At 45.1% G+C, this 14135-nt stretch overlaps 1 protein-coding gene across 12 annotated transcripts in view; it reads left to right on the top strand.

The window, feature by feature from the left end:
• Positions 1 to 14135, top strand: part of LOC139563896 (kinesin light chain 1) — a 51300-nt gene that overhangs the window by 20348 nt on the left and 16817 nt on the right. For 8 of the 12 annotated variants that reach the window (XM_071382893.1, XM_071382891.1, XM_071382892.1 and 5 more), the window contains exons 2-7: positions 6391 to 6658; positions 6911 to 7141; positions 7283 to 7361; positions 8972 to 9200; positions 9348 to 9435; positions 9927 to 10028. In XM_071382893.1, the coding sequence (XP_071238994.1) occupies positions 6392 to 6658; positions 6911 to 7141; positions 7283 to 7361; positions 8972 to 9200; positions 9348 to 9435; positions 9927 to 10028 (996 nt within the window). In that variant the 5' untranslated portion in view covers position 6391. Of the gene's footprint in view, positions 1 to 6390; positions 6659 to 6910; positions 7142 to 7282; positions 7362 to 8971; positions 9201 to 9347; positions 9436 to 9527; positions 9590 to 9926; positions 10029 to 10581; positions 10856 to 14135 lie in introns of those variants that run through there. The other 4 variants (XR_011672662.1, XM_071382901.1, XM_071382899.1 and 1 more) reach the window with 3 other exon arrangements.

Genomic DNA, 14135 nt, shown 5'->3' with positions numbered 1-14135 from the left:
ACAGTGGAAGTGGACAGACAGATGTGAGGAGGCCTTCAAGAAAGTGAAAACAGCCTTAGCTCAGTCAGAGGCCCTAACCCACTTCAACCCCAACTTGCCGTTACAGTTGGCATCTGATGCGTTGGTGCGGTTGTCTCACACATCATGCCATCAGGTGAAGAAAGGCCAATTGCTTTTGCATCACGGACCTTAAGTAAAGCCAAGAGCAATTATGCACAGACAGAGCCTGAAGCACTCGCCATTGTGTTTGGAGTTAAGAAATGTCATCAGTTTCTGTTTGGCCGACGATTCACACTGCTGACGGACCATAGACCCCTCGCCTCAATCTTTGGTCCCCACACCGGCATTCCGTCACTTGCAGCCAGCTGCATGCAACGATGGGCATTATTGTTATCTGCTCACCAGTACGATATTAAGTACAGAAGGTATGAGCAGCACTGCAATGCAGATGGCCTCTCAAGGTTTCCCTTGAGAAATGAGCTCACAGTTCAGTTTGGATGCTTGCTATGTTTTTTTTTTTGTCATCATACCGCCGCCACTGAGAAGGCAGGTGCTTGAAGAACTCCATTCAGGGCACTGTGGCATGGTGCGAATGAAGGAGATTGCACTCATCTACTTTTGGTGGCCAGGTTTGGACACAGCTATCGAAGACAAGGTCAAGTCATGTTCTGCATGTCAAAAGATGAGGAACATGCCTCAGGTAGCGCCACTAAACCCATGGGACTTCCCAGAGGAGCCTGGTCAGCGAGTCCACATAGACTATGCAGGCCCACTGGAAGATCGTATGTTCTTAGTCGTAGTTGATGCACACAGCAAATGGCCTGAGGTCACAGTGATGAAGAGCACCTCAGCGGAGAGAACCATCGAAGAGCTCCGGTCAATCTTCAGTCACTTCGGCTTGCCAACGCAACTCATTAGCGATAATTACACCCCAACTGGTGTCTGAAGAGTGCCGGTCATTCATGGAAGCAAATGGAATTTAGCACATCAAGTCAGCGCCCTATCACCTTGCAACAAACGGCCTCGCTGAAAGGTTTGTCCAAACGATGAAGCAAGCTTTAAAATCATCACAAGGGGACGGCTCCCTCAATAGGCGCCTAAACACCTTCCTGTTAACCTACAGAAACACTCCCCACACTACAACCAAAGTGGCACCTGCGTCAGCCATGATGAAAAGACAGCTTCGCACTCGACTTGACCTCCAAAGACTAAACAGGTTGTACAGACACAACAGAGAGCACAGGTGGAGAGACTGAGCAAAGCAAAAGACAGAAGCGTCATAGCTGGAGAGAGAGTTCTTGCTCGGAACTACTGCAAAGGTCCAAAGTGGATACCAGCTACAGTGGTTGCACAAACAGGGCCTGTGTCCTACACAGTTCATACACCGGAAAACATAATCTGGAGGAGACACGTGGATCAACTGTTGCCAGGAACCAACCTCAGAGATGACTCCTGTCAAGTGACAAACCAAGATCAGCTACTGGAGACCTACCATGACTATGAGCCTGAACATCCACTGCAGCAACATACAAATGTGGAAAGTGCTCCAGACTCACCTGAACCAGCCAGAGTGCCTACTCAGGGTACTGTTGCACCCCAGTCTGGGCATACACCATCACCACTCAGGTTCAGAGACAATGTGACTGTAGACTCACCTGTACGTCGTCATTACGTCGTCATTACCCTGCAAGAGAAAGATGACCCCCTGACAGGTTGACTATTTAGTTCAGACTAACCTCTGACATTGGGGCAGAATACACCCCAGGCTTAAGTCTGAGAACTGAGGCAGTCTACCCTCTTTCCCTAGTTCAGAAAAGGTTATTCTGAAATGTTAATTTATTTACATTAAGAGAACTTATGTTAAAAAGAAAACAATAGGCAAAACAGTGAATATTTACTTTTCCCTTATGAGTCATCAAAAGTAAAGGGGGAGGAATATGTTGTGTATTGATATTCTAGTTTTGTCCCTTTAGGGCACCTGTAACCCCCCCCCCCCCCCCCCCTTGCTTGCTTACTTTGAAATGCTTGGAATGTTCTTCCTGTGAAACGCATTAAACAATGCCCACGTTAATTTCTACTCATGTCCTGGCCTTATTAGTTGTATAAGTAATATAGTGTGCTATACAACAATGTTATATTGGGCCCAAAATTCCATGATGTACGGTAAGGCATTGTTGTCAGAATAGATGGATGCAGCTCATTGCATGATTCATATAATTCACCAATTCATTTCTTGGCAGTCCAAAAAATATTGCTATCAGGTTGTAAGTCACAGCTGGTCTGGTACATTGTTTGCTGCTCAACACATTCGGGGTGCACTGTTTCAGTTTCCAAATTTTGGACAAAAACTGACATTTAATTAAGGCTGGGAATGTCAATACAATCAAAATAACAAGGGCTAGTTTGAGTGACTGACATTTTCCCCTCAGTTTTTTCAGTGGCTACAGCTAGAGAGGCAGGTCATGTGGTTAGCTAGCAAGAAATGAGAATCGCTTTGCTAGCTAGCTATGCTGAACTTAAACAACTTATCTAGTTAGCCAGAGTTAATTTACAAACGCAAGAAATATGCTATCTACTCTGATTTCAGTGTGCCAGAGCACAGAATAACTGATGTTTTTACGAACGTGTAACACGCCGAATACGACCGATGTAAGTAAACGTCAGCAAAAAGAAAAGTTATTAAAATGTATTTATAAAGCCCTTTTTACATCAGCAGATGTCACAAAGTGCTATACAGAAACCCAGTCTAAAACCCCAAACAACAGCAGCACGACCAGGTGTACTGGGGCCAGCCACGAGTTATGAGCGAGAGAAGGAAGACTGACCTTAGCCCCCCGGCACATATACTATTGCAGCATAGATACTAGGGGGGCCGGGAGACACTGTGGATGATACCCTCGGACAAGGCCAACCAGGCAGGATATAACCCCACCCACTTTGCCAAAGCACAGCCCCCATACCACTAGAGTGATCTCAACAGACCACCAACTTGCTACCCTGAGACGAAGAGTTCCTCCACCGCACGAGCCCGAGGGGGCGCCAAACCCTTACAGGAAGATCACGTCAGTGACTCAACCCACTCAAGTGACGCACCCCTCCTATGGATGGGATGGAAGAGCGCCAGTGACTCAGCCCCCGTAATGGGGTTACAGGCAGAGAATCCCAGTGGAGAGAGGGGAACCAGCCAGGCAGAGACAGCAAGGGCAGTTCGTCGCTCCAGTGCCTTTCCGTTCACCTTCTCACCCCTGGGCCAGATTAGGACCTACTGAAGAGATGAGTCTTCAATAAAGACTTAAAGGTCGAGACAGAGTCTGCGTCTCTCACATGGATAGGCAGACCATTCCATAAAAATGGAGCTCTATAGGAGAAAGCCCTTCCTTTAGCTGTTTGCTTAGAAATGCCAAGGACAATGAGGCCTGCGTCTTTTGATCGTAGCGTACGTGTAGGTATGTACTGCAGGACCAAATCGGAGAGGTGGGTAGGAGCAAGCCCGTGTAATGCTTTGTAGGTTAGCAGTGAAACCTTGAAATCATCACTAGCCTTAATTAACAGGACGCCAGTGTAGAGATGCTAGCACTGGAGTAATATGATCAAGTTTTGGGGTTCTAGTCAGGATTCTAGCAGCCGTGTTTAGCACTAACTGAAGTTTATTTAGTGCTTTATCCGGGTAGCCAGAGAGTAGAGCATTGCAGTAGTCTAATCTAGAAGTGACAAAAGCATGGATTAGCTTTTATGCATCTTTTCTGGACATAAGGTTTCTTATTTTTGCAATGTTACCAAGATGGAAAAAAGCTGTCCTTGAAATTTTCTTGATATGTTCTTTAAAAGAGAGATCAGAGTCCAGAATAACGCTGAGGTCCTTCAGTTTTATTTGAGATGACTGTACAACCATCACGATTAATTGTTAGATCCAACATCAGATCTCTTTGTTTCTTGGGACCTATAACTAGCATCTCTCATAGCAGTGAAAGTTGACATTGTTTCCAAATGACATCACCAAGAGGTAGAATATATTGTGAAAACAATAGTGGTCCTAAAACGGAACCTTGAGGAACACCGAAACGTACAATTTACAAACAAATCATCTACAGAGAGGGAGTCTGGAAGGGCATATTTAAAGGCCCATTTTTGATAATCCTTGGTTGGGGTTTAAGTTGTCGTAAATGTTAGCAACACCTCTGCCTTTGCAGGATGCACGGGGCATATGGTTACTAGTGTAAACAGGAGGAGAGGCCTCATTTAACACAGTAAGCTCATCAGGCTTGAGCCATGTTTCAGTCAGGCCAATCACTTGTAAGAGGACTGTGGTATTTACACTACCGTTCAAAAGTTTGGGGTCACTTCGAAATGTCCTTGTTTTTGAAAGAAATATTTAAAATAACATCAAATCAATTGATCAGAAATACAGTGTAGACATTGTTAATGTTGTAAATGACTACTCTAGCTAGAAACGGCTGATTTTTAATGGAATATCTACATAGGCGTACAGAGTAGAGGTTGACCAAGTTTATGATTTTTTTAACACCGATACCGATTTACTGGAGGACCAAAAAAAGCCGATTTCGATTAATCGGCTGATTTATTATTATTCTTTCATTTTTTATATGTATTTGTAATAACAATTACAACAATACTGAATGAACCCTTTTATTTTAACTTAATATAATACATAAATAAAATCTATTTAGTCTCAAATAAATAATGAAACATGTTCAATTTGGTTTAAATAATGCAAAAACAAGTAAAATTGCAATATGTGCCATGTAAAATAGCTAACATTTAAGTTCCTTGCTCAGAACATGAGAACATATGAAAGCTGGTGGTTCAATATTCCAACTTCTTCAACATTCCCAGTTAAGAAGTTTTATGTTGTAGTTATTATGACGCGTCGACTATTTCTCTCTATACCATTTGTATTTCATATACCTTTGACTATTGGATGTTCTTATAGTCACTTTAGTATTGCCAGCCTAATCTCGGGACTTGATAGGCTTGAAGTCATTAACAGCGCTGTGCTTGAGCTGCTCGAAAACGCAGTAAAGTGCTGTTTGAATGAATGCTTACGAGCCTGCTGCTGCCTACCACCGCTGTCAGATTGCTCTATCAAATATCAAACCATAGACTTAATTATAATAAACACACAGAAATACAAGCCTTTGGTCATTAATATGGTCATATCTGGAAACTATCATTTCGAAAACAAAAAGTTTATTCTTTCAGTGAAATACGGAACCATTCCGTATTTTGTCGAACAGGTGGCAACCCAAAGTCTAAATATTGCTGTTACATTGCACAAACGTCAATGTTATGTCATAATGTAAAATTCTGGCAAATTAAATTGCAGCCACAAGGTCCTTTTGACGCTACACTCGTGTAACAGGTGGTCAGCCTGCCACACAGTTTCTTCATGGATTGCTATGTAATCGGCATCCAAAAAGGCCGATTACCGATTGTTGTGAGATCTTGAAATTGCCCCTAATTAATCGGCCAACCTCTAGCACAGAGGCCCATTACCAGCAACCATCACTCCTGTGTTCCAATGGCACGTTGTCTTAGCTTATCCAAGTTTATAATTTTAAAAGGCTAATTGATCATGAGAAAACCCTTTTGCAATTATGTTAGCACAGCTGAAAACTGTTGTGCTTATTAAAGAAGCAATAAAACTGGCCTTATTTAGACTAGTTGTGTATCTGGAGCATCAGCATTTGTGGGTTTGATTAGAGGCTCAAAATGGCCAGAAACAAAGACCTTTCTTCTGAAACTCGTCAGTCTATTCTTGTTCTGAGAAATGAAGGCTATTCTATGCAAGAAATTGCCAAGAAACTGAAGATCTTGTACAATGCTGTGTACTACTCCCTTCACAGAACAGCACAAACTGGCTCTAACCAGAATAGGAGTCTGAGGCACCGGTGCTCAACTGCGCAAGAGGACAAGTACATTAGAGGGTCTAGTTTGAGAAACAGACGCCTCACAAGTCCTCAACTGGCAGCTTCATTAAATAGTACCTGCAAAACACCAGTCTCAACGTCAACAGTGAAGAGACCACTCCGGGATGCTGGCCTTCTAGGCAGAGTTCCTCTGTCCAGTTCAGTTCTTTTGCCCATCTTAATCTTTTCTTTTTATTGGCCAGTCTGAGATGGCTTTTTTTGTTGCAACTCTGCCTCGAAGGCCAGTATCCCAGAGTCGTCTCTTCACTGTTGACGTACTATTAAATGTTCCCAAAATTTAAACGATGATGGATCCTCCAATTCTGGTTTATCGATCCTACCACTCACCATCTACGTAGTTCCCGGCTGCACCTCACAAAAGGATCGTTTGAAATCCGCCACTTAAGATTAGAATTTTGATTACAACATCCACATCCATTCCTCTTCTTTGTGTCTGGTACAGGATGCGTGAGAACATGTCCACCATGGTGTGTTTGAAGGAGGAAGAAGATCCTGGGGAGAAGCTTTCCCAGGATGAGATCATCTCCAGGACCAAGCAGGTGATCCAGGGCCTGGAGGCTCTGAAGCAGGAGCACAACTCTATCTTGGAGGGCTTGCTGGGCACGCTGCGCTGCCTGAAGCAGGAAGACCAGGGTGTCCTGGTGGAGGAGAAGTCCCTCATGATCCGCAAGTCCCTGGAGATGCTGGAGCTGGGCCTGAGCGAGGCACAGGTCAGTACACTGTTTGTCTGCTACACACCTCTGGACCTGGGGGAGCTGGAGCTAGAGCCGTCTGGGATCTGATCAAATTAACCTGCAAATTAGACAGCTAGATGGAGAACCCACAGCCACCTACTACTTCAATGGTCTGAGTGTCGGTCAACTAGACTGAAACAGGATTATCCATTAATTTACCACCAGTGTTCTCAGTGTTCTTCCCCTTGCCTCACCGCTACCCCTGTTCCCCTGCTGTGCTTGTCCTAGGTGATGATGGCGCTGTCGGGCCACCTGAGCTCTGTGGAGTCGGAGAAGCAGAAGCTGCGGGCACAGGTTCGTCGGCTGTGCCAGGAGAACCAGTGGCTGAGGGACGAACTGGCGGGCACCCAGCAGAAGCTGCAGAAGAGTGAGCAGAGCGTGGCTCAGCTGGAGGAGGAGAAGAAACACCTGGAGTTCATGAACCAGCTCAAGAAGTACGACGAGGACCTGTCGCCATCGGTGAGTTAACCCACACCATACACAACATGCCCACGCGCAGGCAGGCTGATGCAAACACACACACACCCCACTGCTTTTCATCTGCCTGGTTTACTCTAAATGACAATAACAATCATCTGCCCTCTCTGTTTCCTCTGTTAGGAGGAGAAGGACTCTGACTCCAGTAAAGAGAATCTGGATGATCTGTTCCCAGATGACCAGGATGACCAACCTCCTGGCAGTGAGTGTCTTCTTCCTATCCCCATGTCTCTCCGTTCCTCCCCTCCCATTCTCTCTCCTCGTTCCCACTTTCCCTCCCCAATGCCTCAATACATTGACTGGTCCCTCTTTACTACTTTTCCCTCCTGTTGGTCTGAAAGGCCTGATCACTGTGCGCTTTAAAGTGCTATTAGGCAGTGCTGGTTGAGTGTGGAAGCAGGCCAAATGGAAATGGACCCAGTGAGCCAGATCACACAGGCACCAGGTTGGGTTCACTCAAGCAACCAGCATTTATAGGAGAGGATCTGAGGCACAGAGACAGACAACCACTCCCCATTTAAGCGGATAATTATGGACAAAATTAAACAAAAGGGTTCCTACGTACATTACAATATCGTATAATGATCCCACACAGAACCACATCCAACAAAGGAAGTAAGACATATCATTAGTACACTTTAAATCCCTGCAATATGGTACATCTCCAGTAATTGCTCCACAGCATAGAGAGCTAATGAGATGCAGATAGGGCTGTGGAGGAGGGAGGGAGAGGGGAGCAGGATCTCTAGTCCTTTGTTGTGTTTGTATTGGGATATTATTATTTAATTTTAATCTGTGTTTCTGTGGGGGGAGAGAGAGGATCAAAGGGAATAGTGGGTAGTGCCAGGAAGCTCTCCAGAGTGCGGGGGAGGAACACATCATCAAATGATCCTGAGTACGCTCACATTAATCCTGCTGCCACATGAAGCAGAGCTGACTGAGACAGCCTTCTGTGTCTGTATGACATGATCCTGGGCTGGTACTGTTATAGTGAAGTGGGTTAGACTCCTCTACTGTCCAGACTGCTACCTCCTTGATAGGCTCTTAGGTCCCTATCAGTGCGGTGCTGGAGTTGGTACAATGGGCCCTGGCTAAAGGTGGATTGTATGTTTTAGGTAGTTGCAGTGTGCTGTATTTGCACTGCCACTTTCAAGGGGATATCTTTGGTTTGGCCATGCATGTCGATAGGATTCGTCACTCTAGTGCGAGTCGACTGAACGCCTGGGATCAGTTTTTTCTGGCGAGACATTTTTGATACTTCCTGTGTAGGGCCAGGATGATACCAGTATCTAAATATTTTTCCCATGGCAAAAATGACAACACGAAGCAGACCAAACTTTTTTGTCCTTTAAAAACCTGCTGTATGTAAAATATTGTGTACTTTAGCTTGGAAAGTAAATGTGACTCTGGATGACAACATAATGTTTGTTTCCAACATCACGGCTGTTTTCCTAAAGAAGTTAAATCCACTTTGTGTTTTGTTTCCTTGTGGTGATACTAACGAGTATCGCTATACTGGTATCGTACCGGCCCTTTTCCTGTGTGGTGGAGAGTGTTCTTACTGCAGAGGACAACTCCTTCTTCAGCCCACTGTCCCTCCTTCAGAGGTGATACAGAGCTGTGAGCGTCTAATGAGAAACAATACTATAAAAAAAAAATTTGCTTACTATTTACTACGCTAGTGTGGGTATTCGGACACGTCCAGTGTCTGTTTCTCCAGTCCAACATTAATAGTGTGTGTTTGAGTGAATAGTCCATGTGAGTAATTGATGTTATGTTAACCCCTCGCCCCCCTGCTCTGTGTCTCTCCAGTCCAGCAGCCCCACGGTAGTGCAGCAGCAGCAGCAGCCCAGCAGGGAGGCTATGAGATCCCGGCCCGCCTCAGGACCCTTCACAACCTGGTGATCCAGTACGCCTCTCAGGGCCGCTACGAGGTGGCCGTGCCCCTCTGCAAACAGGCCCTGGAGGACCTGGAGAAGACCTCCGGACACAACCACCCAGACGTGGCCACCATGCTCAACATCCTGGCCCTGGTCTACAGGTCAGCCTGGAGGAGGGGCTCTGGGGTGGGGGTGGTTGGTATACGGTGTGAATCAATTGTAGTCAATATAATACACTGGTAATTGACCTCATTGTCAGAGAAACCACGGTAACATGCTCCTCTCTCTTTCTCGCTCTCCTCTTTCAGGGACCAGAATAAATACAAAGAGGCAGCCAACCTGCTGAATGACGCTCTGGCCATCAGGGAGAAGACTCTGGGCAGGGACCATCCAGCGGTGAGTGATGTTTCTCATCAATCTCTGTGTCTCAGCAGTATGTCTGTAACCAGCCAGGCAGGCAGGTCCACTAACTGTGTCGACCCCAACAGGCTTGTGTTTCTGACTCTCCCTGGACATCCAGTTCCCTCAGTGCAGACTCAGAGCAGCAGAGGTTAGGCTCTCTATCCCCTTTCCGCCTCCATGTGGGCACCAGACCACTCCAGTCAAAGGTCACTGTGGGGCCCCTCTGTGGTCTGGTGGGCTGAGTGATGTGCACGTGGTGGAGATTCATCCTGCTGATTGGGATATAATTACAGAGCAGTAATCACTTCCTGTTTCCCCTGTTTGTCTTCCTCTCGTCGGTCGGTCACACCTAACTCACCAAATCAATTGCACTCTGCTGCCATGGTTGAGTCTTGCGGTCACTCACTACTACACACGGGCACAGATGATTGAGGCTGTCTCAAGTGTGATATTTGTATATTACTGTGTGTGTCTGTCTGTCTCAGGTGGCTGCTACACTCAACAACCTGGCTGTGCTCTACGGGAAACGGGGGAAGTACAAGGAAGCGGAGCCCCTTTGCAAGCGGGCTCTGGAGATCCGGGAGAAGGTAGGTCAGAGGGCATATGTCACCACAAGGCATTGTGGGTATGTAGTGCTAATACTGCAGAATGATCTGAATTCCTGCTCCTCTCCAAGTAAATCTTGCTCAAGTTTCGAAGGACTTTTCAGTTCTTTGGAAAGTTTTCTTCTTTGTCAAACATTTTTTTTAAATGTTTTACTTATCTTCTGTGTATATGTTCCCCCCTGTAATCACCCCCTCCTCTCCCAAGCCTCCCTATAGATTTGTGTTGTTCAGAGGAACTGTGACTTTGGAGAGAGTTAAGTCCTGGAAGGGGTTCATGATATTTGGCTGTGCAAAATTGGATGTTTATAAAGGAGAAGCTCAGCAGTCCTGGAGATGCAAAGTGCTGTCTCTCTATTTATCCATCTCCCTTTCTGTTTCACGTTGTCTCTCTCTCGCCCTGTGGCTTTTCCCCTCATGCTCCCTCTGTGCTAAGATTGACATGTCGACTCCTGTGCTGGAGAGCACAGAGCTTAAAGACAGCTGAGACATTTTATTTATATTATCCACTTCAACTCTGATAAAGCTCTCTCTCAAGGTTAAAGATTTGCCACCCAGCTTTCGCAACAGAGGAAGGAAGACAGCTTTGCTGATGCAGGAGGAATTTTCCTGGCAGTTCTTTCTTTTTATTGCTTTTGCTTTTCCCACTGTGTGAGCTGCCTGAGTCCTTGGTTTATCCTTATGGGTGAAGACTAGAAGGAGGAGGCGGACGGAGGGTCTCTCTCTACAGAGTACCCCAGTAACAGGCACTAACCCTGGCTCGAGTTAAAGGCATCACTCTCCTCAATAAAACTCAGTCAATATATCACCCAGACCTTGCTGTCTTGTATTCCCTGTTGAAATCCTATACTTTTAATGATGTTTACAGTAAACTCTTCAAATATACCTAAACTTCACAGGAGAGAGGGGGAGTGAGATTTGTACACATCCAGCAGCACAGGTTGCTTTGAAAACCTCTTACTATTGATCATTCAGATAGAAACCATCAATCAGAGAGACTCTAGTTTACCTCATCAGTAAGCCTCTCAGTCACTGCATGGAAGGGAGGGAAGGGCACTCTTTCCCTGCTAATGAGCAGTGAGTCTCACTCCTAACTCCCAGTCTCTGTGTCTCTCTTTCTGAGTCACAGAGAGACAGCGTTAGACCTCTGCTCCATTCTCTGTCCTCATCCAACCCATTAGTGATGCCTCTCCTCCAGCTCTGCTCTGACTTCACCCTCTTATTCTCTTATGATATTTAGCCTAGCCAGCAAACATAAAGGACAGAAGTGAGATTATTCTTCAATCCGAAGTAATGGGGATGGCATCCAGTGTTTTCCATAAGCACCGGCTGTCGGCTATTCAGCCGGTTACATTTTCCACTTCATTTGAACTAGGCTACATTTCATTTAAAAGTTTAAATTCACTAGTCCGTCGAGCCCTCTCCCACTAAAATGAACTATATGCATCTTCTAGCGATCTATTGATGGAACAGGCGCCTGTCGGTCACAAAGCGAGCAATGACAGGGAAACGCAGCAGAGAGGAAGAGGCAAAGCGAGAGGTTTCAATCGCGGCAAAATATATCCGGAATAAGCCCAGTACGTTTCTATGGGCTTATGGTGGACCTAAGCTTGTCGCCTGCCTTCCCGTCTTTGGGACAACGACTCCCATTGTTAGGGTGGAGACATGAGTATCTTGTCATTATATCCAGATCTCTGGTTGCAGTCAAATTCCTTTACATGGAGGAGGGAGAGAAAGCATGAAGCTCGTGAATATGCACGTCCCATGTAATGTACATTGCATTCAAAGTATTCAGACCCCTTGACTTTTCACATTTTGTTACGTTACAGCCTACAGTGGATTAAATAGTGGATTAAATAGTTTCCCCCCATCAATCTAAACACAATACCCCATAATGACAAAGCAAAAACAGTTTTTTAGAATATTTTATTTTAATACATTTGCAAACATGTACAGTTACGTAAGTATTCAGACCCTTTATTCAGTACTTTGTTGAAGCACATTTGGCAGTTATTACAGCCTTGAGTCTTCTTGGGTATGACGTTACAAGCTTGGCACACCTGTATTTGGGGAGTTTCTTCCATTCTTCTCTGCAGATCCTCAAGCTCTGTCAAGTTGGATGGGGAGCGTTGCTGCTCAGCTATTTTCAGGTCACTCCAGAGATGTTCGATCGGGTTCAAGTCCGGGCTCTGGCTGGGCCACTCAGGGACATTCAGAGACTTGTCCCAAAGCCACTCCTGTGTTGTCTCGGCTGTGTGCTTAGGGTTGTTGTCCTGTTGGAAGGTGAACCTTTGTTCCAGTCTGAGCGCTCTGGAGCAGGTTTTCATCAAGGATCGCTCTGTACTTTGAGCCTTTCCTTTTTTCCTCGATCCTGACCAGTGTCCCAGTCCCTGCCGCTGAAAAACATCCCCACAGCATGATCTTGCCACCACCATGCTTCACCGAAGGGATGGTGCCAGGTTTACTCCAGACGTGACGCTTGGCATTCAGGCCAAATAGTTAAATCTTGGTTTCATCAGACTAGAGAATCTTGTTTCTCATGGTCAGAGTCCTTTAGGTTCCTTTGGGCAAACTCCAAGTGGGCTGACATTTGCCTTTTACTGAAGAGTGGCCCCTGTCTGGCCAATACCGTAAAGGCCTGATTGGTGGAGTGCTGCAGAGGTGGTTGTCCATCTCCTCAGAGGAACCCTGGCGCTCTAGGAAGAGTCTTGGTGGTTCCAAACTTCTTCCATTTAAGAATGATGGAGGCCACTGTTCTTAGGGACCTTCAATGCTGCAGAAATATTTTGATACCCTTCCCCATATCTGTGCCTCGACATATTCCTGTCTCGAAGCTCTACGGACAATTCCTTCTACCTCATGGCTTGGTTTTTGCTCTGACGTGCACCGTCAACTGTGGGACCTTATATAGACAGGTGTGTGTGCTTTTCCAAATCATGTCCAATCAATTGAATTTACAATAGATGGACTCCAATCAAGTTGTAGAAACATCTCAAGGATGATCAATGGAAACAGGATGCACCTGAGCTTAATTTCGAGTTTCATAGCAACGGGTCTGAATACTTATGTGTATGAGGCATTTCTGTTTTTAATTTAATACATTTGCAAAAATGTCTAAACATGTTGTTGCATTGTGTGTGTAGGTTGAGGAACTTTTATTTATAAAAAAAAAAAAAAAAAATTCCAGGAAACCTGGAAAACTAAATCCTTTAATTTGTTTTCAAAATATTGTGAGCTGTTTACTTCATTTTTCTGTTTTAATAAAATACAGTACCAGTCAAAAGTTTGGGCTCCTACTCATTCAAGAGTTTATTTTTTATTTTTACTATACATTGAAGAATACATTGTCTACATTGAAGAATAATAGTGAAGACATCAAAACTATGAAATAACACATGGAATCATGTAGTAACCAAAGAAGTGTTAAACAAATCCAAATCCATTTTAGATTTTATATTCTTCAAAGTAGCTTTGCACACTCTTGGCCTTCTCTCAACCAGCTTCATGAGCAATGCTTTTCCAACAGTCTTGACGGAGTTGCACATATGCTGAGCACTTGTTGGCTGCTTTGCCTTCACTCTGCGGTCCAACTCATCCCAAACCATCTCAATTGGATTGAGGTCGGGTGATTGTGGAGGCCAGGTCATCTGATGCAGCACTCCATCACTCTCCTCCTTGGTCAAATAGCCCTTACACAGCCTGGAGGTGTGTTTTGGGTCCTTTGTCCTGTTGAAAACAAATTAATGTCCCACTAAGCGCAAACCAGATGGGATGGTGTATCGCTGTGGTAGCCATGATGGTTAAGTGTTTCTTGAATTCTAAATAAATCACAGATAGTGTCACCAGCAAAGCACCATCACACCACCACCTCCATGCTTCACGGTGGGAACCACACATGCGGAGATCATACGTTCACCTACTCTGCGTCTCACAAAGACACGGCGGTTGAAACCAAACATCTCATTTGGACTCATCAGACCAAAGGACAGATTTCTAATGTCCATTGCTCGTGTTTCTTGGCCCAAGCAAGTCTCTTCTTCTTATTGGTATCCTTAGCAGTGGTTTCTTTGTAGCATTTCGACCATGAAGGCA

The sequence above is a fragment of the Salvelinus alpinus genome, chromosome 34 (assembly GCF_045679555.1).
Source record: "Salvelinus alpinus chromosome 34, SLU_Salpinus.1, whole genome shotgun sequence".
Taxonomy (NCBI): domain Eukaryota; kingdom Metazoa; phylum Chordata; class Actinopteri; order Salmoniformes; family Salmonidae; genus Salvelinus; species Salvelinus alpinus.
This window is presented reverse-complemented; position numbering and strand designations above follow the sequence as displayed.